This window comes from Hypomesus nipponensis, chromosome 16, assembly GCF_054491055.1.
Source record: "Hypomesus nipponensis isolate SF chromosome 16, ASM5449105v1, whole genome shotgun sequence".
Lineage (NCBI taxonomy): Eukaryota > Metazoa > Chordata > Actinopteri > Osmeriformes > Osmeridae > Hypomesus > Hypomesus nipponensis.
This window is the reverse complement of record NC_140376.1, coordinates 529009-555261: the sequence shown is the minus strand read 5'-3', so window position 1 is coordinate 555261 and position 26253 is coordinate 529009. Positions and strand designations below refer to the sequence as shown.

Here is a 26253-nt window from a genome sequence, read left to right as displayed (position 1 = left end):
TCCCTACCTCCCTCAGCTAGCTGGCTCCTTTAGAGGACACCAGCAGAGTCCTTGGGGGAGTGTGTGTGCGTGCAGAGAAGGGAGAGAGAGAAAGAGAGAGAGAGAGAGAGAGAGAGAGAGAGAGAAGGAGAGAGAGAGAGAGAGAGAGAGAGAGAGAGAAAGGGAGAGAGAGACAGGAATGGAGAGGAAGGGATGATGGATTATACTGTCCCAGGGGAAGAACAGGGCGTGCACAGTCTCCAACCTCAAACCTGCAGGTTGCCAACATCTCCCCTCCCTCCCTCCCTCCCTCCCTCCCTCCCTCCCTCCCTCCCCACCCCTCCCCACCCCACCCCACCCCTCCCCTCCCCTCCCCTCCCCTCCCTCCCTCCCTCCCTCCCTCCCTCCCTCCCTCCCTCCCTCCCTCCCTCCCCCTCCCCACCCCCTCCCTCCCTCCCTCCCTCCCTCCCTCCCTCCCTCCCTCCCTCCCTCCCTCCCTCCCTCCCTCCCTCCCTCCCTCCCCACCCCCTCCCTCCCTCCCTCCCTCCCTCCCTCCCTCCCTCCCTCCCTCCCTCCCTCCCTCCCTCCCTCCCTCCCTCCCTCCCTCCCTCCCTCCCTCCCTCCCTCCCTCCCTCCCTCCCTCCCTCCCTCCCTCCCTCCCTCCCTCCCTTCCCCTCCCCTCCCCTCCCCTCCTCCTAAGGTACTGTATACACACAGGAGAGGAAGGGAACACCCTTATCTGAATATTTCTAACACCAGGACAGGAATGCATCAGGATGTTGAAGGTGTCGTCTCGTTGCCTTGGTGACCCGCAGGGGCCCCCTCTCGTCCTCCCATTGCCACAACAGTCACGCTAGGGGTCAGGGAAGCATGTGTGTGTGTGGGGGGGGAAGGGGCAGTCAGAGCATGCAGCGCTGGGGGAACACAGTGTTTATGACTGCAGCGCTGGGGGAACACAGTGTTTATGAATGCAGCGCTGGGGGAACACAGTGTTTATGACTGCAGCGCTGGGGGAACACAGTGTTTATGAATGCAGCGCTGGGGGAACACAGTGTTTATGAATGCAGCCCTGGGGGAACACAGTGTTTATGAATGCAGCCCTGGGGGAACACAGTGTTTATGACTGCAGCGCTGGGGGAACACAGTGTTTATGAATGCAGCCCTGGGGGAACACAGTGTTTATGAATGCAGCGCTGGGGGAACACAGTGTTTATGAATGCAGCCCTGGGGGAACACAGTGTTTATGAATGCAGCCCTGGGGGAACACAGTGTTTATGAATGCAGCGCTGGGGGAACACAGTGTTTATGAATGCAGCCCTGGGGGAACACAGTGTTTATGACTGCAGCGCTGGGGGAACACAGTGTTTGTGAATGCAGCGCTGGGGGAACACAGTGTTTATGAATGCAGCCCTGGGGGAACACAGTGTTTATGAATGCAGCCCTGGGGGAACACAGTGTTTGGGGCAGAAGTTGAAACACTGTGCTCCCACCCCAGTCCAGGAGGCTCTGTGGGTGTGGAACAATGACTCAGCTGAACATGGTACTTCCTTTATTCATTTCCTCCCGCCCCCCCCACCACCTCCCCACTTGCACGACCTCTTCTCCGACTAATAATAACCTAATAAAGCTTTAATCATGGGAGGATTAACTGCTGGGCCTGTGTAGACAGGGTGACAGAGCAGGGACATGTCTATTGGTCAGCTGAACACCAGGGACATGTCTATTGGTCAGCTGAACACCAGGGACATGTCCATTGGTCAGCTAAACACCAGGGACATGTCTATTGGTCAGCTGAACACCAGGGACATGTCTATTGGTCAGCTGAACACCAGGGACATGTCTATTGGTCAGCTGAACACCAGGGACATGTCCATTGGTCAGCTAAACACCAGGGACATGTCTATTGGTCAGCTGAACACCAGGGACATGTCCATTGGTCAGCTAAACACCAGGGACATGTCCATTGGTCAGCTAAACACCGGGGACATGTCTATTGGTCAGCTGAACACCAGGGAGCAGCACGGTGGCTCAGTGGTTAGCACTGTCGCCTCACAGCAAGCAGGTCCCTGGTTCAAACCCCGGTGGCTCCAGGGGGTATTCCAGAAAGCAGGTTATGCATTATAACCATGTAAGTGAACCCACCCGCTGAGTGACTGTTGCTCCAACGCTGGGTGTTACCTGGGTATGTCACATGACCTGCTTTCTGGAATACCCCCCAGGTCCTTTCTGTGTGGAGTTTACATGTTCTTCCCGTGCCTGGTATTCCGGTTTCCCCCACCATCATAAAGATGCATCGTATGAATGTTGGTGGTGGTCGGAGGGGCCGTAGGTCAGCCACCACCAGTTTGACTGTGTCTGAATTAATGCTGGAATCTGTAAAGCAAGTACTCTGAGTAGTAGAAAGCGCTAAGATCAATTATATCTATATCACTCCAACTGGTCCTATCACACGAGCATCATCTGCTTTTAGTTGAGCTGATCACCTGACCACCTGCACCGGATAGTGGAACCTGCTACCGGCGACTAGGAACTATTTGGGCTGAAGTGTGTGTGTGTGATCTCACCACGTCACTGGCGCTGGAGAAGTCGTTGTTAAGCAGACTCTCGAGGGCCATCCAGCGTACCGGACGGTTCTCGTTGTCCCCCAGGCAGTGGTAGTCTGAGGGGAACAAGTCCCGGGCCAGGGCGTTGTCTGTGATCTTCACCTGCATGCTGTCGTCAATGCTGCAGAGGACAACAGCACCACGTCTTCAGTACGCTGCACTGCTGTCTAACACTAGCTGCTTTAGTATGGAGATCATAGTGATAGAGAGATCATAGTCTGGTTTATAAACAACACACACACACCCACCCAGGGCCTCATTTACTAACATGGCGACCGCAGCCTAATCGGCGTCTTTGCTCAACCGCAAATAGCGCAAGGTGTATTTCAGCATTTTGCATGGTATTTATCAAACCAGATCCTTGTCGGGCAATCAGCACCTTACTCCGCCCTTTAGTGTTAATTAGTGCACCATTAAAAGACGGGAGATATCGCTTGCATGTTACTGCCACCATGGGTGATTCGAGGAAAAGAAAAGGAAGGTTCAGCGAACAGGAGATATAAATATTGGTTCACAAAGTTACAGCTAACAGTAACATGTTACAAGTAAGAAACACACCTCTCCTCCCATCTCTGTGCAGCACACGCCCACTCTCCCTTACACCCTCCCAGCAGCGCTAATCTGCGTTTTTACTCAAGTGCGCTGCCTTTGTAGATACGGTTTTATGTCTTTACCCGCTATTTTACACCTGAAATGGGCGCAATCCTGTAGGTGCACAAGGCCCCCAGTGTGGAGCAGAGTACTCACACACAGTTCCGGGCGGCCAGGTCCTTGTGGATGACCTCTCTACGGGCCAGGTAGCTCATCCCACAAGAGATCTGGATGGCCATGTGGACCAGGTCCTGCTGGGAGATAGCCTGAAACACACACACACACACACAGAGGAGAGGATGAGGGATTGGCAGATAGGACAAAGGGCAGTGACGGGACACCACTTCTAGAGCAGGAGAGTTGGGGAGGAGGGGATCTATGAAACACTCCAATCTCTGTCATCATCTACATCATCATAATATGTCGTCCAGGAAAAAGGACTCAAGTTGCATGAATGAAAGCCTTCTGTTGTGATCATACAGCCAGGTGTCAGGTGTGGAGGCTGTCTGGAGACACAACAGCAGCCAGGAGGAACAGGACCAGGGGCACACGAGGACCAGGAAGCAGCCTTCTGTCTCCCTCCACACCTGGACACAACAGGAGGGCTGTCTTTTCTCTGAAATCCAGTTGTTGATGTTTGAGAAAGTTGTTCCTGTGCCAGACAGTAATGCCATGTTCTGCCTATACCTTCCAGGCCCTCTGCCCACCTGCTAATGGTATACCACTGATTTACGACGGCCTGTTTATTGCAACATCGTAAAAAACCCTTTATGAGTGTGTCTCTGTCAGGTTCTAAAGTATATAATAACATGACTTGGGATTCAAAAGGAGGGGTGTTCCCTGAAACTTGACTGAAAAGGGATTCTTCACTGCGACCGATCGGCAAGCTTCGTCTTGTGGTGAGAATGTGAGTCTTCTGTTTCTCCTCAGTCCTGCTCCGGATCCTCTGTGGGGCTGGTGAGTTAGAGCCTGAAGCCTGATTGGTTGGATCTCCAGTAGGGTTCCTCCAGAGAGCCAAGTGGATCAAAGTAACCCTGAGGTTAGTCTGCACAAAAGCCTGCTTGTCTTTCTGTGGCACAGAGAGTCCCTGCCTTAAGCCTGAGCTTACAGAGACTTTGTTAAACCCAATAATCACACTTCTGAAGGATGTGTTTGTTTGCTGTCAACGTATGCCTACTGCTGTAAAACACAAATTGTTCCATATAAAAAAAAAACATTTAGTTGGAGGGGGAACGAACGAACAAGTCTTTGTTTAAGATGTTGCATATAGATTTAGAGCACTGAGACTGTTAGCGAGCCTACACATGCACTGAATGGTGTGTCAGTGTTGATTCAAAACAATTACTGCTCTGCAGTACTGAAGAAATGAAGTATCCTGATGTGATCTGTTGGGCAAGGGTGGAGGTTAGGACAGGTGATGGAGCTCAGGTTAGGACAGGTGGGTTGTCAAGGTTACCTGTGCGTTGTCAAGGTTACCTGTGGGTTGTTAGTTGGCCACCTATGGGTTGTCAAGGTTACCTGTGGGTTGTTAGTTGGCCACCTATGGGTTGTCAAGGTTACCTGTGGGTTGTTAGTTGGCCACCTATGGGTTGTCAAGGTTACCTGTGGGTTGTTGGCCTCGGCCAGCTTGCACTGGCGCAGGAACAGCTTGAGGTTGCCCCAGTTCATGAAGGGGAGCAGCACCAGGGGGGCCTCGCCCTCCTCTGTGCACACCTGACAGATGGGCAGCAGGTTCCTGCAGACACACACACACACACACTGCTGTACACACACTGCTGTACACACACTGCTGTACACACACTGAAAGAGGATGTGTGTGAGTAAATGAGTAAGTGAGTAAGTGAGTGATTGAGTGATTGAGTGATTGAGTGTGTGTGGGGGGGTGATTTCCCAGTCAGAGGGAGAGGAGGGAGTGTCTCTGAGTCACTGTCCTCCTGACCTAAGGAAGGGGAGTTAGAAGCTGTGTGTTGACCTGCTCCTCACACCCTCAGCAGCACAGGCACACTGCTGAACACTGCGGACCCTGCATGGCATCACAGGCACAGTGCTGAACACTGAGGACCCTGCATGGCATCACAGGCACACTGAGGACCCTGCATGGCATCACAGGCACACTGCAGACCCTGCATGGCATCACAGGCACAGTGCTGAACACTGCGGACCCTGCATGGCATCACAGGCACAGTGCTGAACACTGAGGACCCTGCATGGCATCACAGGCACACTGAGGACCCTGCATGGCATCACAGGCACACTGAGGACCCTGCATGGCATCACAGGCACACTGCAGACCCTGCATGGCATCACAGGCACAGTGCTGAACACTGCGGACCCTGCATGGCATCACAGGCACAGTGCTGAACACTGAGGACCCTGCATGGCATCACAGGCACACTGAGGACCCTGCATGGCATCACAGGCACACTGAGGACCCTGCATGGCATCACAGGCACACTGAGGACCCTGCATGGCATCACAGGCACACTGCTGAACACTGAGGATGTTAGCTGCATTACTGCAACATGCCACCGCCTGCAAACATGACCCACAGCTGACAACTTGTGTGTGTGTGTGTGTGGGGAGGGGTGTGTGTGTGTGGGGTGTGTGTGTGGGGGGAGGGGTGTGTGTGTGTGGGGGGGGGGGTCAGACTGGCTAGCATAGGAGGGGTGTGTGTGTGTGTGTGTGTGGGGTCAGAGGTCACTTAGAGGAACGACTGCTAATCCCCCCAGGAATATGATCTCACTCAGAACCAGGGCCGGTCCTTCCTACAGGCGACATAGGCAGCCGCCTGGGGCGGCATGAAGAGGGGGGCAGCAGTTTCCCAAGTGCATCCATTAATTAACCCTCACGCACTACCAGCAAAGGGTGCCAACGCGCCACGTCATATGTCCGTGTTGTGGTTGGGGGGGCGCCCCGATTTGCGCTCCGTGGGGGGGGGGGGGGGGGGGTTGCTGGTGATAAATGTTGCCTCGGGCGCCAAATGTGCTAGGATGTTACGATTAGCCTGAGAAGACATCATCAGATGATGCAATGTTGTGTAAGCAGAGAAGGTTTCAACACGGATAAGTGGGATAAGTGTTGTTAATAGCGCGTACCCCTGCAAGACCATGGCCTACCGATTGGCTAGTTAATATCAGGCCATTGTGATTGGCTAGTAAAAGACCACATCTGCCGTTTGAGTTTGTAAACGTCCCAAGATGAATGTGAGGGAGTCTTTTTGGAGAGCTTCCTGGTTCCTCAGTGACTAACCTGTGGAGGCACGAGGCAGGGCGACTCACCTGTGGAGGCACGAGGCAGGGCGACTCACCTGTGGAGGCACGAGGCAGGGTGACTCACCTGTGATGGAGACCACGCAGCTTGCAGCTCTCTGTCAACATCATGGTGAGCTGCACCTCTGAGGCGTGATCTGAAGAACACAGGAGGAGTTAGAGGAACAGCAACACAGGAAGCAGGACAGCTACAGTCAGCCCTGCTCAACCACAGCCCAGACCCTTAGCTTCCTGTGGACCAGCCCTGAGTGGAGAGGTCAAGAGGTCCCATCTCTCCACACTAACATCATGTCTGGCTGGATGCCCTGACTCCTGCCATGCTCTCTGAACGGCGGCGATAAGCTCTGCCAGCAGCCCTCGCCATCGCTCAACGCTTATGGGAACCCAGTATCACTTCCTGCCCCAGGGCCTAGCGAACAGGAAGTGGAGAACCTTACAAGGCCGAGGCAATGCATGAATGCATTGTTCAGTGCCTGGCACCTTGCCCCCGCCCAGGGTAAACACGAGTGGCCGCAGGTTGCAAGGTCAGCTAGCATAGGCAGCGCTGAATTGACCAGTGTCCATGATGACAAGCTGCTCCTGCACCTTCTGTTCCCACAGAACACATCAGGTAGAACCTCAGACAGAACACTTTAGGTAGAACCTCAGACAGAACACTTTAGGTAGAACCTCAGACAGAACACTTGGAATGTGTTCCTGCTACCTCAAGCTAACCTGCATTAGCCCCTTTGTTCTATATCATTATACACCCAGGTCTGTCTCAATGTCTTTTAGACTTTGATACAAACATATCTGGAATCTTTTCTGAAGTTAGTGGGAGTAAGGGCCAGAGTAGGAGGTCCTAAGATAAGACCTCAAAGCATTCAGGCTGTCAGCCCATACGACACCCTCCCTGACGACCCTCCCTGACAACCCTCCCTGACAACCCTCCCTGACAACCCTCCCTGACGACCCTCCCTGACAACCCTCCCTGACGACCTGTTCATCCTCCAAGCGTACGGTTGGTTGCCTGCGAATAGGGAGAGGGGAATCTATCGCTATAACCTTTGAGCACAGGGGGATTTAGTGTGCACCTGACGACAGCTATTCTGCAGAGGAAGCGTTGCATGGTGACATGAGAGGATGGATAGCTTACCTTTCACCGTCTTCACAAAGACGGGCTTCTCCTTGCAGGGGTCTCTCTCGTCCAGGAGCACGCCGTGGAAGATCCTTCCAAATGTCCCTGAGACAGAGGAGCTTTAGTTTCTTTCTTTAAGAGGAAAAGGTCAGAGAGTGGGAGACAGTTCCTTGTTCACAGAAGAAGTCTAGCGTGGCGTCACATTGACGGGAAGTACAGCGACAGCTTTCTCTGAAGCGGAGACGGGGGTTTCAGAAAGGAGAAGTTGTAATTCCTCAGAGGTGGTAAAACACAGACTGGCTTTCGACAGTTCTGATCCTTGCTTTTCCATCTTCCTTTCTGTTGTAGTCCTACTGTTACCATGAACAACCAAGGCTTAAAATCTTGAGGAAATTGCGTGACTCACCTGACCGTAAACCTTCTCCTACAGTGACGAGACAAGCTGAAGTTCTTTGTGTCTGTTATGAGGCGAGCTGGTAGCTCATCGGACAAGTGTGTCGCAGGTAGCATGCTGAGGCCTTATCACAGTGGCCTGGGTTAGAATCCAGCCTATGTGTCTGTCTCTGTCTCTCTCTGTCTCTCTCTGTCTCTCTCTGTCTCTCTCTGTCTCTCTCTGTCTCTCTCTGTCTCTCTCTGTCTCTCTCTGTCTCTCTCTCTCTCTCTCTGTCTCTCTCTGTCTCTCTCTGTCTCTCTCTCTCTCAACACCTCCATCAGAGAGCGAGAGAGTCATTGAGCTGTGAGGTAACTTTGTGGTAAAACAAATGTAGGAGGTGTTCCAGTTGCTTTGGCAAAAACAACTCTCCTTGCACAAGGCCCGGCTGATAAGGTGAGGCCTGCAGCTTGAAGATCAGGATCCTAACTGTTAGCCAGAGCGCAGCACACATCCCTCTCACAACAAGCATGACACGACAGTACAGGAACACAACATGTTACTCATTCATAATTTACACTCTAACCAAACACTGACAATGAGTTCTGACTGAGGAGCAGAAGACCAGGGGATGGGGTTGGGGACAGAACTAGAGCCAGGATTGAGCAAGCACTCCAAAACCAGAAGGAACATCCTGTGTTCCATACAGCCAGTGACCTGAGGCAACTGGGGGGCAAGGAGGAGACGAGAGGAGGAAGAGGGGAGGAGGAAGAGAAGAGGAGCTGAGGTGGAGAGACGGAGGGGGGCAGAAGAAGAGGAGAGGAGCGGAAGAGCGTGAGAGTGGAGAAAGGCGATTAGTGCAGCAGCCTCTTGTGTCAACAGTTCCTCTACAGGCAACCAGACAGGGGGGAGAGGAGGGGAGAGGGAGGCCTGGAGGGGGAGAGGAAGGGAGAGGGAGGCCTGGAGGGGGAGAGGAGGGGAGAGGGAGGCCTGGAGGGGGAGAGGAGGGGAGAGGGAGAAGAGGGGAGAGGGAGGCCTGGAGGGGGAGAGGAGGGGAGAGGGAGGCCTGGAGGGGGAGAGGAGGGGAGAGGGAGGCCTGGAGGGGGAGAGGAGGGGAGAGGGAGGCCTGGAGGGAGAGAGGAGGGGAGAGGGAGGCCTGGAGGGGGAGAGGAGGGGAGAGGGAGAGGAGGGGAGAGGGAGGCCTGGAGGGGGAGAGGAGGGGAGAGGGAGGCCTGGAGGGGGAGAGGAGGGGAGAGGGAGGCCTGGAGGGGGAGAGGAGGGGAGAGGGAGAAGAGGGGAGAGGGAGGCCTGGAGGGGGAGAGGAGGGGAGAGGGAGGCCTGGAGGGGGAGAGGAGGGGAGAGGGAGGCCTGGAGGGGGAGAGGGAGGCCTGGAGGGGGAGAGGAGGGGAGAGGGAGGCCTGGAGGGGGAGAGGAGGGGAGAGGGAGGCCTGGAGGGGGAGAGGAGGGGAGAGGGAGGCCTGGAGGGAGAGAGGAGGGGAGGGAAGCCAAAGGGTAGAGAAAGGAGGCATGGGGGAGAGATGGTGAGAGAGGACCATCTCCTTGACCTGTGTTCCCTAATGCTGCCCTCTCCTTCAGTCACAGGACAGGAGGGTGAGCTGCAGTCAGGACAGCAGGCTGGAAGAGGCTGACCCCTGGCTGCTGTGACCAGCGCCCAGCCAAGCTTGGACGGGCCTGGCAGGAACACAGGCTGTCACGCTGCTCACATCAGACGTCACACACACACACACACACACACTTACACATCCTACAAGCTGTGTGTGTGGAGGGAATTTTGTTCCGTGGAATGAAATTGGACACTCTGTCCTGTGAAATCGTTTACAAAATGTCCAGACCACAGGGGTGATAAATACTGTTCTTGTTCCAATAGAACTACTACTTAGAACTACTTAGGTTTGCCTCCAAGTTTGGAAGCAAACCTGTGTGTGTGTGTTCTAGATGTGTGTTGTGGGTGTGTGTGTGTGTTCTAGGTGTGTGTGTGTTCTAGGTGTGTGTTGAACAGTACCTTCATGCAGGACATCCTGCAGTGTGACCCTCTCCCTAGAGATGGCGATGTCTTTGACCTTGGCCTTCGCTTCCATCAACGTCACACTCCTCAGGTCGTTCTTCTCGATGCGGAGAGACGGGTAGCCTGACACACACACACACACACACACACACACACACACACACACACACACACACACACACACACACACACACACACACACACACACACACACACACACACACACACACACACACACACACACACACACACAGTTAGCCTCACTCATTCTCTACAACTTTTTCAGAAGTGTTTAATAAAACAAACAAGATGACATCCAACACACATCCTTCCATATGCCAGGTGGCTGAGCTGTTAGGGTTAGGGCTAGTAATCTGAAGATTGCCAGTTCAATTCCCAGCCGTGCTAACTCACGATGAGGCCCTACACCCTACTTGCCTCACTGTAAGTGGCTCTGGTTAAAAGCGTCTGCTAAATGTAAATGTGTGTTAGAGAGCGCTGGCTTAAGAGAGCTGTGCGTGAGACGGGGTGTTGAAGCCAGGCTGCTGTTTGTCTCAGATTCAGACGCCTGCACACCTATCTCACAGGAGGAACACATGGTCACATACCAGAAAAAGGACATAAACCCCCCGCAAGACAGATTACCACGCTAGGTAAACATGAACCTCTTTATATAAACACAGCAAGTGTGTGTATTCACAATATGTCAGCTGGGGAGACAGGACATGCTGTCCGATCATCCCTCCCTCCTTCTCAGAACCATCTGAACTTTCTTTAGAGTTTCCCTCTGACACACAGTGGCTTGACATAATAACCTTTCATCCTTTTCTCTGTGATATTGAGGGTAAAATATTCAGCTCACTGTTGCACCCTAGAGGACAGACTGAACTTCTGTAATCACCACCAGAGCCATGCACATCTCATACTGATCAAACGAATTCACACCCAGGACACTACATCCAAAGCTCACCACTGTTAGCCAAAGCACAGGAAATATATCGTCTTAAATGTTGCAATGGCTGTAATTAGAATATAGGACAGGTCAGAGTTTACACCAGACACACTGAGGAACAAGATGTGGACACAGATACTGGGTATGGTTTAGTAAAGCAGACACAGGTGAAAGATGAGGGAATCAATGTTTTAGAGGGTTGTGATCATATATTAATTTAGCTGCAGTTTCTATCTAAAATAACTTACAGAATGGGGTGTGGGGGTGGGCTGCAGTCAATTGGTGCATTACTAAGGCCTTACTGCAGAGACCCGGGTTTGGTGCATTACTAAGGCCTTACTGCAGAGACCAGGGTTTGAATGAAGCCCGGGCCAGCCTGCATCTCCTCCCCTCTCTTCCTCTCCTGCCCTTTCTGTCCTTCTAAATACTGTCACCATCACAAGAAAGAGAGAGAAAGAGAAAGAGAGAGGGGTGAGAGAGATGAGACAGAGAAAGAGAGATCGAGAAGAGAGACAGATACAGAAAGAGAGAAGAGAGAGAGATGACAGAGAGATAAAGATGAGAGAGAGAGAGAGAGAGAGAGAGAGAAGAGAGAGAGATGAGAGAGATAAAGAAGAGAGAAAGATGAAAGAGAGATAGAGATGAGAGAGAGATAGAGAAGAGAGAGAGATGGCAGAGAGATAAAGAGGAGAGAGAGAAATGAGAGAGAGATAGAGAAGAGAAAGAGATGAGAGAGATGAGAGAGATCGAGAAGAGAGAGAGATCGAAAGAGAGAGAGATGAAAGAGAGATAGAGAAAAGAGAGAGATAGAGAAGAGAGAGAGATGAGAGAGAGAGAGAGAAGAGAGAGATTTATAGAATAGACATAGAAAGAGAGACTGATAGAGAGCATTTAAAGCAGCCTTGGTCAGAAGGAGGAGGGCTGTGGCAGGCCTGGGCCCAGGCAGGCTGCCCCCTGCTGGACAGGAGGGGAACTTACTTCTGGGTTCGTGATCGCCGGAGCTGGGGAAGGAGGAGGAGGCGGCTGCAAGCTGGAGCATGGGGGCAGAACCAGGGTGGAGGTCTGATGGGAGAGGAGGGGGGAGGAGAGGTGGAGGAGGGGGGAGGAGAGGAGGGGAGCAGGAGAGGTGGAGGAGGGGGAGGAGAGGTGGAGGAGGGGGGAGGAGAGGAGGGAGGAGGAGAGGTGGAGGAGGGGGAGGCGAGGAGGGGAGCAGGAGAGGTGGAGGGAGGGGGAGGAGAGGAGGGGGGAGGAGAGGTGGAGGAGGGGAGAGGAGGGGGGAGGAGAGGTGGAGGAGGGAGGAGAGGTGGAGGAGGGAAGGGGGATGAGTGGAGGAGGAGGGGGGAGGAGAGGTGGAGGAGGGGGAAGATGGAGAAGAGGAGGGGAGCAGGAGAGGATGAAAGGGGAGAAGAGGGAGAGGAGATGAAGAGAAGGTAGGAGGGAGGGGAGGGGTGGAGAGCGTGAGAAAGAGGTGCTTCAATGGATAGTTCACCAGAACAACAAGCTGCCTGCCTCGACACCTGGGGCTGAAGGCCGAGGTGTGTGGACAACGTGCTTCAGAATTTGACTGCAGACCAAGATATACCAAGTTCAAATCCCCCCCTGTACGTCGCTTAATATGTTATTATTATGTGCTACGGTAGTACCATGCACAGCATTCTGGGTATTGTATGACGAGGGGCGGCTGGTCCTCTGGGTGAACTAAACGTCAGGCTGGTGGACTACAAGACCCACAAGACACGGAGGAGGGAGCAGACACACACTACAGAAAAAGGCTGGGTGTGAGGCGGGTGACGGCCACTAGAGGGCGCTGGCGTGAAGCGCCCTCTCAGGAGAGAGAGTGCATGAAGAAGTGGAATGTGGAGGGAAATGGTAAAAACAGCTTGACCTTGTTTATGTTCGCTTATTTAAAGCCTTGCTTATTTTAAACTTTGATTTGACAGTACGGTCTTGTAAGAGTTACTGCAAGATGAAGGCTTACATCTCACGCACTCCAACACTGACCTCCACAGGAGGATCAAGATTACTACAGTTGGCTCTCATACCAAGAGCTTTTAGCATAAGAAAAGAAACACTGTCATACATGGCCACACACAAGATTCATGATTGTTATTCTAAAAAAAGACTATAAATGACCTTCTGGTACAAACATCTTTCTCATGTCTGTCTCATAACACAGACACACACACACGCACACACGCACACACGCACACACGCACACACACACACGCACACACACACACACACACACACACACACACACGTGGGGAGCAGGACACTGGCCCAGGAACTACATCCTGTTTATAGCGGACCTTCTGATTCCTGTTAGCTAATTAGATTCCCCACAGCCACTTCTCCAGCACAGCCCTGGAATGCTTGTCAGTGACTGAGGAGAAACAGGAAGGAAGACTAGATGGATCTCATGTTCACAACCTGACCAGTGTCCAGCAGTAGGCTAAACACACCTCCTGTTTCACTGTCTTCATGTGTGAGACTGTGTGTGTGTGTGTGTGTGTGTGTGAGAGCAGCGTACTGGTGACGGGTGTGATGTTGTTGGGGGTGTCGGCCCTCAGGTACTGGGTGGTCTGGGTGGAAGGCTGGGACAGACCCTGGGAGCTGCCACTGTCACTCACACTGGAGGAGAGAGGAGAGGAGGAGGAGAGGGGAGAGAGAGAGAGAGAGAGAGAGGAGAGAGGAGGAGAGGAGGAAGAAGAGGAGGAGAGGGGAGAGGGGAGGAGAGAGAGAGGGGAGAGGAGAGAGGAGGAGAGGGGAGGGAGAGGAGGAGAGGGGAGGGAGAGGAGGAGAGGGAAGAGGAGGAGGGAGATGAGGAGGAGAGGGGAGAGGAGGAGAGGAGGAGGAGGAGAGGGGAGGGGGGAGAGGGGAGAGAGAGGACGAGAGGAGGAGAGGAGGAGAGAGAGGAGGAGAGGGGAGAGGAGGAGAGGAGTAGGAGAGGGGAGGAGAGGGGAGAGAGAGGACGAGAGGGGAGAGGAGGAGAGGAGGAGGAGAGGAGGAGAAGGGAGGAGAGGGGAGAGAGAGGACGAGAGGGGAGAGGAGGAGAGGATGAGGAGAGGGGAGAGAGAGGACGAGAGGGAGAGAGGACGAGAGGGAGAGGAGAGAGAGGACGAGAGGGGAGGAGAGGAGGAGAGGAGGAGAGGGGAGAGGGAAGGAGGAGAGGGGATGGGAGGAGGGGAGAGGAGGAGAGTGGAGGGGAGAGGAAGAGAGGAGAGGACAGTGGAGGGGAGGAGAGAATGGGAGGACAGGAGGAGAGAGTAAAGAGAGGAGGAGATAAAAAGATTGTTTTGATCAATACAGGTAAAAATAATAAATCACCTGCCTTCAAACAGTTCTACAATCTGGCGTTATAATATTTATCAGACATCTCCAACATGTCCTGACCAGCCATCCTGACTGTTAGCAGGATCAAACCCAGCAATGAGCCCATCCTCCCTGCGCCTCATAGCTTCAGGCCCCAGGAGCAGTCCTGCTTCCCAAAGGAGCTCACACAAGCAGCGCAGTGTGATCAAATCAAATCTGATATAATCAACGTCATTAAAGCAACTCAATTTATCTCATATTGCGTTAGACCAAGTCCTGTGACAGAGAAGGGAGTGTTTGTTCCTGTATGAGAGAAAAGACAAGTGGAGGATTCACAAGCTGAAGTGACCCTGGTTACCACCCGGGTCTGCTGTCTCTGTTGTGTAACAGGAGGAGGGGAGAGGCTGACAATGTGCCTGTCCACATGGATACGCCAAGGCTCCATCTAAAGTGAGGGCGGTGTGTGTGAGAGGTGTGTGTGAGAGGTGTGTAAGAGCAGGCCTCACCTGTCGTCCAGCTCCCCTCTCTTCATGCTGTGCAGGTGCAGCATGGCGAGGATGATGGCCACCAGGAAGATGACAGCGCAGCACACGCCCACGCTGATGTAGAACACGCGGGTGGAGGTGGTGGGGGCCGCCACGCCATCTACTGGGGTCAGAGGTCAGACTGTTACAGTACAGGGTGGACTGCTGGGGTCAGGGGTCAGACTGTTACAGTACAGGGTGGACTGCTGGGGTCAGGGGTCAGACTGCTACAGTACAGGGTGGACTGCTGGGGTCAGGGGTCAGACTGCTACAGTACAGGGTGGACTGCTGGGGTCAGACTGTTACAGTACAGGGTGGACTGCTGGGGTCAGGGGTCAGACTGCTACAGTACAGGGTGGACTGCTGGGGTCAGGGGTCAGACTGCTACAGTACAGGGTGGACTGCTGGGGTCAGACTGTTACAGTACAGGGTGGACTGCTGGGGTCAGGGGTCAGACTGTTACAGTACAGGGTGGACTGCTGGGGTCAGGGGTCAGACTGCTACAGTACAGGGTGGACTGCTGGGGTCAGACTGTTACAGTACAGGGTGGACTGCTGGGGTCAGGGGTCAGACTGCTACAGTACAGGGTGGACTGCTGGGGTCAGACTGTTACAGTACAGGGTGGACTGCTGGGGTCAGGGGTCAGACTGCTACAGTACAGGGTGGACTGCTGGGGTCAGACTGTTACAGTACAGGGTGGACTGCTGGGGTCAGGGGTCAGACTGCTACAGTACAGGGTGGACTGCTGGGGTCAGGGGTCAGACTGCTACAGTACAGGGTGGACTGCTGGGGTCAGACTGTTACAGTACAGGGTGGACTGCTGGGGTCAGGGGTCAGACTGCTACAGTACAGGGTGGACTGCTGGGGTCAGACTGCTACAGTACAGGGTGGACTGCTGGGGTCAGAGGTCAGACTGTTACAGTACAGGGTGGACTGCTGGGAGGGTGTGTGTGTGTGAATGGATACTCACTCTCTGGTCTCTGGAGGGTCTTGTTGCTGGAGAGAGAAGGAATCTTAGACTCAGGGTCGATCCCTGTTGAAGGCGGCAAGAAACACACAGAGGACCCTCTATCACATCTACCATGACACATCCACAGATAATGATTTGTAATTCATCATCTGTCAAATCTCCCATGGTAGAGCTGTTTTGAAGCAGCCTGTGTGTCAGGTGCTGTGTGCAGGCGCTGTGTGCAGGTGCTGTGTGCAGGCGCTGTGTGTCAGGTGCTGTGTGCAGGCGCTGTGTGCAGGCGCTGTGTGTCAGGTGCTGTGTGTCAGGTGCTGTGTGCAGGCGCTGTGTGCAGGCGCTGTGTGCAGGTGCTGTGTGCAGGTGCTGTGTGTCAGGTGCTGTGTGCAGGCGCTGTGTGCAGGCGCTGTGTGTCAGGTGCTGTGTGCAGGCGCTGTGTGTCAGGCGCTGTGTGCAGGCGTTCTTACTCTTGTAGCACATCTTCCTCCTCCTGAAGGAGAGCAGGGTCACCTGGTCCTCCAGGGTGGTCAGGTTCAGCTGCACCCTCACCACTGCCTCCCCGTCAACCTTCCCCGAGCAGAACAGGTCCACCCTGAACACTGCACACACACACACACACAGGCGGTGAGGATGAGGGGTGAGCATGAGGGGTGAGGATGAGGGGTGAGGGTGAAGATGAGGGGTGAGGATGAGGGGTGAGGATGAGGGGTGAGCATGAGGGGTGAGCATGAGGGGTGAGGATGAGGGGTGAAGATGAGGGGTGAGGATGAGGGGTGAGGGTGAGGATGAGGGGTGAGGATGAGGGGTGAGGATGAGGGGTGAGGATGAGGGGTGAGGGTGAGGGGTGAGGATGAGGGGTGAGGATGAGGGGTGAGGATGAGGGGTGAGGATGAGGGGTGAGGGTGAAGATGAGGGGTGAGGATGAGGGGTGAGGATGAGGGGTGAGCATGAGGGGCGAGGATGAGGGGTGAGGATGAGGGGTGAGGATGAGGGGTGAGGATGAGGGGTGAGGATGAGGGGTGAGGGTGAAGATGAGGGGTGAGGATGAGGGGTGAGGATGAGGGGTGAGGATGAGGGGTGAGGATGAGGGGTGAGGGGTGAGGATGAGGGGTGAGGATGAGGGGTGAGCATGAGGGGTGAGCATGAGGGGTGAGGATGAGGGGTGAGGATGAGGGGTGAGGGTGAAGATGAGGGGTGAGGATGAGGGGTGAGGATGAGGGGTGAGGATGAGGGGTGAGGATGAGGGGTGAGGGGTGAGGATGAGGGGTGAGGATGAGGGGTGAGGGTGAAGATGAGGGGTGAGGATGAGGGGTGAGGATGAGGGGTGAGGATGAGGGGTGAGGATGAGGGGTGAGCATGAGGGGTGAGGATGAGGGGTGAGGGGTGAGGATGAGGGGTGAGGGGTGAGGATGAGGGGTGAGGGGTGAGGGTGAGGGGTGAGGAGTACCTGAGGTGACACGAGGCACCTCTCCCAGGCTGGAGATGTTACTCTGGGGATGGTTCATGGCTGCAGGGTTTTCCACTAGGAAGCCCAGACGATACTCCACCTGCAAGACAGATGCTCGCAATGAACTTCAGTGTGTGAAGGTGTGTGTGAAAGTGTGTGTGTGTGTGTGAAAGTGTGTGTGTGTGTGAAGGTGTGTGTGTGTGAGAGCCTGACCTTGCTCCTGGAGGACCAGGTGAAGTGGAGGCTGTTGGTGTCGCTGGGCACAGGCAGCACGAAGGAGAGGGCGTAGTTATTAACCACATCATCCCTGACGTAGTACAGCTCTGCATCCAGACCTGCACACACACACACAAACACAAAGAACCTTCTGGTTAGGAACTAGAACCATGTGGTTATGAAGCAGAACCGTAGGACTGTGCGATTATGAGGTGAAATCGAATCAAATGTATTAGTATAGTCCTGTTTACACGCAAGCATGTCACAGAGGGCTCACATACGCCCATAGAACTGCCCCTCAACCAACCTAAACCCTCAAGGAAGACAAGGAAAAACTCCCAAAAAAAACTCCCAACCGGAGAAAAAATTGAAGAAACCTTAGGAGGAGCAATTCAGAGAGGGATCCCCTTCTCCAGAGACGGTTGGTAAGAGAGAGGAGCAGAACACAAGCTAAACATACAATGTCAATGGGTTTTGAAACACCAAAATCCATTGTTCGGCTTTATATAGAGGTCTCTCTGTCTGGAGCAGACGGGACCAGTTGCTACTGGAGATCCGGAAACATCAGACCTAGACAGACCTGCAAATATCACTACAATTTCCTATCTGGGGGAAAACTCAGGGCTAAAAAAGGGAGGCTTAAGTGAGGAATGTTTTCCATCAAATACACAAGATCCTCTTGAACCAGAGGCATCCTCCTCCACCTCTCAACACATCTACACGATCCAGTTCTGCTTACACCACTGGGGCAGGGCTGGGGCAGGGGTGTCAGTCTGGCGTAGCGAAGCTAAGAGATTGGAAAGAATGCACCCAGGAATCCCTTCTCCTCCCCTCCTCCTGCCCCCACCCTCCCCTCTCCTCCCTCCCTCCCTCCCTCCCTCCCTCCCTCCCTCCCTCCCTCCCTCCCTCCCTCCCTCCCTCCCTCCCTCCCTCCCTCCCTCCCTCCCTCCCCTTCTCTCCCCTCTCCTCCTCCTGCCCCTTCCCCTCCCCTCCCCTTACTTCTCCTCCCTCCCTCCCTCCCTCCTCCTCCCTCCCCTCCCCCTCAGGAGGAGGACAGCAGCTGTGACACCTCCCTCTGCCCTGGGGGTGGGACACCTCCCTCTGCCCTGGGGGTGGGACACCTCCCTCTGCCCTGGGGGTGGGACACCTCCCTCTGCCCTGGGGGTGGGACACCTCCCTCTGCCCTGGGGGTGGGACACCTCCTGAGTTTTGTCAGGGTTGAATTCATCTCCATTTTCATAGTCAGCACTAAGCTAACCAGCCAACGTTATACTAACCAGCCAGAGCTAAGCTAACCAGCCAGAGCTAAGCTAACCAGCTAGTGCCAAGGTAACCTGCCAGAGCTAAGCTAACCAGCCAATGTTGTGCTAACCAGCCAGCTAAAGGGTCATGCCCTCCCGCCCTTCCCCCTCCCTCGTCACGGTCCCGAAACAAAAGCAAAAGGCTCATACCTCCAAACAGAGGCACTCATCCAGAAAAAAGAAAACACACACACACTCTCTCTCAGATTAGTGGGGAAATAATTACCATCCTCAAGCTCAGTTCTGGGTGACTGTCTGCCTGTGGCCACACAGCTTTGATCCCAATTAAAACTAGCAGAGAGAGGAAAGGATGAGAGAGAGAGAGAGAGAGAGACAGAGAGAGAGAGTTAGGGAGAGAGAGGGGGAGGAGATAGAGAGAGGGGGAGATGAGACAGAGAGTCTTTCCCCTCGGGTCCCTTAACCAAACAAACTGGGCCACAGCCTTTTAAAAGCATCCGTTTGAAAGGACTGGCCCACGCAACAGCCCCCAGCCCAGGGAGAGAGAGAGGGAGGGGAGATGGAGAGAAGGAGCGAAGGGGGGATTGAGAAAGGATGACAGAGAGAGAGGGGGGAGGTAAACAGAGAGAGGGACAGACACAGGTAGAAGGTCTGGTGACAAGGGAGCAGGGGTGTCTCACCGAACAGATTCCTGACACTAGTTTGAAATAGATGGTTTCCAAAACACCTGTGGTCAACCCAGTGGATTTTAAAAACCGATAGTGTTCTTGTCTTAATGGCAGACGTTGTTGTGTACAGCTATGCATGGGGGGAGAGGGAGAGGAGGGAGGGAGAGATGGGGGAGGGCTAGCTCGTTCTTTAATGCCTCACAATCCTTTCATGGTTCAGTTGCCTCCACTGTTTACTTCAGTCCAGGGAAGGCCAGCACATCCTTGCACAGTCCTAGCTGGAACTCTGGGCAGGGTAGCTGGAGCAGGGTAGCTGGGGCAGGGTAGCTGGAGCAGGGTAGCTGGAGCAGGGTAGCTGGAGCAGGGTAGCTGGGCAGGGTAGCTGGAGCAGGGTAGCTGGAGCAGGGTAGCTGGAGCAGGGTAGCTGGGCAGGGTAGCTGGAGCAGGGTAGCTGGAGCAGGGTAGCTGGGCAGGGTAGCTGGGGCAGGGTAGCTGGGTCAGGGCAGAGGCAGAGTAACTGGGAAAGGGTAGCTGGGGCACGGCAGGACTGCGTAGGCGCCCGCCTGTTCTGGATTGCGTTACAGGCCATCGCAGCCGAGAACAAAGGCAGGGGGGGCTAGGTGGCAGCGGGCCGGGCCTGGACAGGTAGAACAAAGACCCTCCTGTGTGGGAAGAGAGTCTCCATCCTTGAGCGCCCATGAGATAAACAGCCCCTCCCGGCCTGTCACCGTGGAGACGGAGGGCAGATTAACTGGCTGCGGGGGAAACGAGGGCCTGCAGGGAACTCTGTCATCTGGAAACGCCAAACAACCCCTTGGGAAACAGGGGGCGGAAAGGATAAGGAGGAGGAGGAGGAGGAGAGGGAGGAGGAGGAGAGGGAGAAGGAGAGGGAGGAGGAGAGGGAGGAGGAGGAGAGGGAGGAGGAGGAGGAGGAGAGGGAGGAGGAGGAGAGGGAGAAGGAGAGGGAGAAGGAGGAGGAGAGGGAGGATGAGAGGCAGGAGGAGGAGGAGGAGGAGAGGGAGGAGAGGGAGGAGGAGGAGGAGAGGGAGAAGGAGAGGGAGGAGGAGGAGGAGGAGGAGGAGGAGGAGGAGGAGGAGGAGGAGGAGGAGGAGGAGAAGGAGAAGGAGAGGGAGGAGGAGGAGGAGGAGGAGGAGGAGGAGGAGGAGAGGGAGGAGGAGGAGAGGGAGAAGGAGGAGGAGAGGGAGAAGGAGAGGGAGAAGGAGGAGGAGAGGGAGGAGGAGGAGAGGGAGGAGGAGGAGGAGGAGAGGGAGAAGGAGGAGGAGAGGGAGGAGGAGAGGGAGAAGGAGGAGGAGAGGGAGGAGGAGGAGGAGGAGGAGGAGAGGGAGGAGGAGGAGGAGAGGGAGGAGGAGGAGGAGGAGAGGGAGGAGGAGGAGAGGGAGGAGGAGGAGAGGGAGGAGGATGAGGAACAGGAGCAGGATCTGAGGAGCTTGTACTTCAGGAAGAATGCAGGTGAACAGACTAGCGTTCCACCACCAGACCGCCGGTAGTCTGAGGTTCCACACATGAGGGCGTGTGGAACCTCATTCTCCTCCCCGTGCACGCTTCCGACCTCCAGACAGCCGTGCAGATCGTACGTTGTGAAGACGTGATCATGATCAAAGCCCTTCTCTTCGTTAAGCTTGCAGCAACAGACCGCACGCCTGGCAGCAGATGAAACCTGCCTGGGTTCATCCCTCCCTCCTCCAGAGTCTCGCTGACAAAACAGTTATCTGCACATCTCCCTTAGCAAAGCCAACAGGACGGAACTGAAACTGGTGACACTTGTTTTCGCTCTCTGAGGTGTAGCTCGGTGGTTAGAGCATTGGACTGCAGATAAGTAGGTGGCAGGATGGGAGAATGATCACATAAAAAAGCACTTCTTTTAGTTGGAAGCAGGTGATGTCTGGCCAGGTGCCATCAGCACCTTCACACAGAAGCAGATATCATCTGCATTCAAATCGACTGACTCTCAAATTCACAAAAAGGACCCGACACTCTCCAAGTTGTGTCTGTGTGTGTGTGTGTGTAAGGTCCGATTAACATTAATAGAATTCCAAGCGTAGGAGAATGCAGCAGAAAGACTCGGTGCAGATGGCATGTCCAGCAATCAGACTCTAATACCAACCAGGTGAGCAGGGAGGCAACAGAGATTAGCTCCAGTGGACAGGGGCTGGTGGAAGAAGGGGCTGGTGGAGGGGGAGCTGGTGGAAGAAGGGGCTGGTGGAAGAAGGGGCTGGTGCCCGCCGATGGAAAAGCACTTTCAGATGTGATTTGACTTCCAGGTCAACTTCCCAGGCAGCAGGATGGGTGTAAAACACCAGGGCAGGATATCTGTATGGGGACTACAGGACAACCAGTAAGGCTGAACTAAGGCTTCAACACAGGCCTCAACTGCAACAACAACACAACTACAACAGCAGCAACAACAATAACCTTCAACCCTTCTTGTTTTCAAGAGGCAAAACATGTCTTAATGTCTTGCTGAGACTAGTGGAAACACACGCAGAGAGGCCGTCTTTCAGGGTTTTCGTACACTTACTTCAAAGAAGGCATCCTAGCTTCCCCCCGCCCCCTCTCTCCTTTATCCCGTACAGAGCCCCGAGGGCAGAGAGAGAGAGAGAGAGAGAGAGAGAGAGAGAGAGAGAGAGAGAGAGAGAGAGAGAGAGAGAGAGAGAGAGAGAGAGAGAGAGAGAGAGAGAGAGAGAGAGAGAGAGAGAGAGAGAGAGAGAGAGAGAGAGAGAGAGAGAGAGAGAGAGAGAGAGAGAGAGAGAGAGAGAGAGAGAGAGAGAGAGAGAGAGAGAGAGAGAGAGAGAGAGAGAGAGAGAGAGAGAGAGAGAGAGAGAGAGAGAGAGAGAGAGAGAGAGAGAGAGAGAGAGAGAGAGAGAGAGAGAGAGAGAGAGAGAGAGAGAGAGAGAGAGAGAGAGAGAGAGAGAGAAGGAATCTGAGGACAGTGAGTTTCTCTCTTCCATTACGGGGTTTCTCACTGATGGCTTGCTCTTGCTGAATGAGGACCTTGGTTCCTCAACAGGAATGGGTGGGTACTGGACTGTACAAACGGGGAACATGACCAGCCTGGTTGTTAGCAGTAGTGTTGTTGTTGATTTTTGACCCTGAGGCCAATCCAGGCTGGTTGAAGTGGCCTCTCACTGCTCCGTTCTCCTCTAAATGGGGTCCGTGTTTCCTGGGGGCATCTTGCTCTGTGAATAAGTGAGGCTCAGCTGGCCGGGCGTGAGGTGAATGAGCACGGCCACGACTCTGGATTGTATGTTTGATGAGTTTGAGCATTCCCCTCCTTACAGACGAACAGCACAGAGACTCCATTCTTGAGTTTAAGAGCAGCTAACAAAGTTAAAACTAAACAGTTTAAACGTAACTATGTTCTATGTTACCACTTTGGGAAAGTTTGATGAAGACAGTCCCCTTTCAGAACAAGAACAACCCTTCCCTGAGGAACTGGCTGTGCCGCCCAGGTGCATTCTGGGTAGTGGTCCTGAGGCCGGGCTGTCAGCACACTCTAGGTTACATCTCTCTCAAAACACACTAACTTACAGTACAACAATGGAGTGAACGGTCTGGGGGGCACTACTGTACACATTCTAAAAGGCACTACCCAAGTTTAAACAAAAGAGCAGTGACTTGTGGATGGGTCTGAGACTGAACCTCCCACCAGTGCAGCGAATCTTGGGACAAAAGATGGAGGGGGAGGGAGAGGAAGAGGGGAGGGGGAGAGAGAGAGAGAGAGAGAGAGAGAGAGAGAGAGAGAGAGAGAGAGAGGGAGAGTGACAGAGGGAGGGAGAGAGAGGGCCCCCTCTCCAGCACATCTTGGCTGAGTGGCATGGAGAATATGAATGGAGCTGCCAATCATCCAATCACTTTTCAGTCTCCTTTCTATAAAGACCCGGATTGCCTTTCAGCCACACAGACGGGGGAGAGGGGGCCTGGGGGGCGGGGGGCCTGGGGGGGGGGGGGAGGGGAGCCTGGGAGGACCCCAGGGAAAGGGAGCTACGCTCGGCTGTTATTTAGCTGAGATAGTGGCAGCATTAGAGGTAAACGGATTGTTTCATAAAACAAATTTGACGTTTATTGTCCTTAATGGAGTGTCGTGAATGCATCAGGTCTAGCAGAACCCCAGTTGAAAATATTTCACTATTTTGTAATGATATGATTTAAGTCCCATTTTAGGTATTTCAAGAAACGGTTTACTAAGCTTTAGCATGCTTGCTAACTTACAGTCTTAAGAATTCAGTTTGAGTTTTGTGTCTTACTTGTCACCCAGGAGCGCAGAGTGACAAGTCGACCAGGGAACCTCCCCACGCAGTCACATGATGGTTTTATTTCCTGTGGTCATGGGCTTAACATGACTGGAAAAGCCCAATATTTGTCCTGCCGTGGAGAGGGGGGCGAGGGACACTGCAGCCGCCCTGGGCACAACCTTTCACAGCGCTCCATATCCACCGTGACAAATTCCTTAAGAGCAAACAGCGAGCTGGTGGCTGAACTGGGTCACTGTGCTGTGCTGCTGGATCTTCCATGGAACACCAGGCTGAAACAGCCCATCATTATGGGCAACAACACACAGGCAGAAATGTCTACTGCGCAGTGCTTGAGGAATCTCAAGCATGTTATTTTTAAAATCCTGGTCATCTAATCACATAGGAAGCTAAGCATTAAGCGAAAAGAACAGCATTTTAGGATTGGCAGGATCTGGGATTGAAACCAACTGTAACTGCTCTTACATTTATTCATTTAGCAGACGCTTTTATCCAAAGCGACTTCCAAGAGAGTTTTACAAAAGTGCATAGGTCACTGATCATAACAAGATAGCCCCAAACATTGCGGGTAGCCAAAACATGAAACATACATTGTGAAAACCTAAATATGACTTAGTCTCATGCTCTTCCTAAGAGCATGACACTAAGTGCATAGCATAGTCTCACATGTCCTGAAGCTGTGATCATGCTGGTTAGAGCAAGGAAGAGCAGGCGAGAGCATTAGAGGCTACTGAGTTGTGGTCAGGAGAACATATAGAATATATGCTTATAGATATGCCTGAAAAATGTGGGTGGTCTAAAAACGATATAACAATAAAAACACTATCCTACAGCTCCTGTTTTAACCTTGAAGAGTTTTTGGACAGCCCATTTTGATATCTCCCCGACCCACCAACCAGCTCTTCACTTTTCTTATTTTTTGTACGAGTTCATTCCTCCCTCAGGAACAGATCCCAGTGTCTCCAGCTGAGATGATTCAAACTTTAGAAGAGTCATTACGGTGTAGGGTTTCTCAGATAAAGCCAACGGCTCTGCTTCTGTGGGGTGGTTTACCTTTAGCCTCAATTGAGGCATTTTGTTACAGAGGACAGAACTGGGTCTGCTCCTCCGTGACAGCCTGTTCACGTTCTACAGAGGGGACTCAAAACATCCCTGCTGGGGGTTCAACCGACATTGAAACAGACCTGCAACATCTTGACTCACTGAAACAGACCTGCAACATCTTGACTCACTGAAACAGACCTGCAACATCTTGACTCACTGAAACAGACTTGCAACATCTTGACTCACTGAAACAGACTTGCAACATCTTGACTCACTGAAACAGACTTGCAACATCTTGACTCGAAAAAAGGCTTTTACCCACAGCTGCAGTCATGAATAACTAGACAGAAGAGTTTGCAGAAACGCATACATTTACATAGATTTGTCAGCTCAGGTGACACAAGGGGTCAAACAAAAGTAACACATTTAATAAGCCAGCTCAAGTGTCTGCATGGGAAGAGCTTGAGAAATGCTCAACACCCATGACTGAACAGGAGACATTCTACTCCCAAGACATCACTCAACATGTCTGGCTGAGAACTCACTGTCTCCAGATCCAGGAAGGGGTTTCGGTTGGACAGAATCTGGAATGACAGGAGCGAGAAAGTTCTGTTTTTGGTTTTATGCTGCACTGCTCCTCAGTGCAGACGTAAAGCACTTCCTGGTACAGCACTTCCTGGATCAGTCAGATGCAGCAGCACTCAGAGAAGCATCGTAGCAGATGTACCTCTCCCTGGGAGCATAGGAGGATTTTTACCAAAGTTCACCTTGTGAGGTGGAAACAGGCCTGGGAACTGGGCTAGTCACAAGACCACGACAGAGCAGAGAGCTCTTGAGCACATTTGCAAGCTCAAGGCTTCCTTGATGTCTGGCAGCTTCTCCTGACAGCTGTCTGAAGGGTGACTTGACCTGTCTGGATGAAGGACTGGCTGGAGGCCCAGGTCCAGGTCCAGATTCAGGCCCAGACTCAGGCCCAGGGTTAGGTCTACTGTAGTTCCAGGCCCAGGCAGACTGTCAGGGCCACGGTGTGGCAGCCTGGACTTCACATTGAGGGGAATCTGCTATTAATTACAACCCCATATGGCCATTACCTCACCTGCCATCTCCATCAAGGAAACACCACATTCAATTAATTCACCAGCAGTTTGTCTTGGAGCCTCCTTCCTCTATCAAGGCTGGAGGAGACCAGGCATGCTGTTAAAAGGTAAAAGAGGCAAACTGGATAGAGACATGCTACCGCTGTGCAGCCCATATTCCTTCAGAAGACCTCTCGCATACTTCCAGGGTTTCAGAGCGAGCAGCAGTCTCGCCAGCTGCCTTCCTCCATCACCAGCTGCCTTCCTCCATCAAAAGCTGCCTTCCTCCATCACCAGCTGCCTTCCTCCATCACCAGCTGCCTTCCTCCATCACCAGCTGATCTTCCTCCATCACCAGCTGCCTTCCTCCATCACCAGCTGCCTTCCTCCATCACCAGCTGCCTTCCTCCATCACCAGCTGCCTTCCTCCATCACCAGCTGATCTTCCTCCATCACCAGCTGCCTTCCTCCATCACCAGCTGCCTTCCTCCATCACCAGCTGCCTTCCTCCATCACCAGCTGCCTTCCTCCATCACCAGCTGATCTTCCTCCATCACCAGCTGCC

At 53.5% G+C, this 26253-nt stretch overlaps 1 protein-coding gene across 3 annotated transcripts in view; it reads right to left on the bottom strand.

The window, feature by feature from the left end:
* Positions 1–26253, bottom strand: part of ryk (receptor like tyrosine kinase) — a 35631-nt gene that overhangs the window by 4661 nt on the left and 4717 nt on the right. The window contains exons 2-14 of one of the 3 annotated variants that reach the window (XM_084675683.1): positions 17368–17489; positions 17155–17254; positions 16175–16306; positions 15714–15776; positions 14726–14867; positions 13438–13538; positions 11886–11969; positions 9953–10078; positions 7578–7664; positions 6510–6579; positions 4776–4908; positions 3330–3439; positions 2544–2703 (exon numbers count right to left, since the gene is read on the bottom strand). In XM_084675683.1, coding sequence (XP_084531809.1) covers positions 2544–2703; positions 3330–3439; positions 4776–4908; positions 6510–6579; positions 7578–7664; positions 9953–10078; positions 11886–11969; positions 13438–13538; positions 14726–14867; positions 15714–15776; positions 16175–16306; positions 17155–17254; positions 17368–17489 — 1430 coding nt within the window. The remainder of the gene's footprint in view (positions 1–2543; positions 2704–3329; positions 3440–4775; positions 4909–6509; positions 6580–7577; positions 7665–9952; positions 10079–11885; positions 11970–13437; positions 13539–14725; positions 14868–15713; positions 15777–16174; positions 16307–17154; positions 17255–17367; positions 17490–26253) is intronic. The other 2 variants (XM_084675684.1, XM_084675685.1) reach the window with 2 other exon arrangements.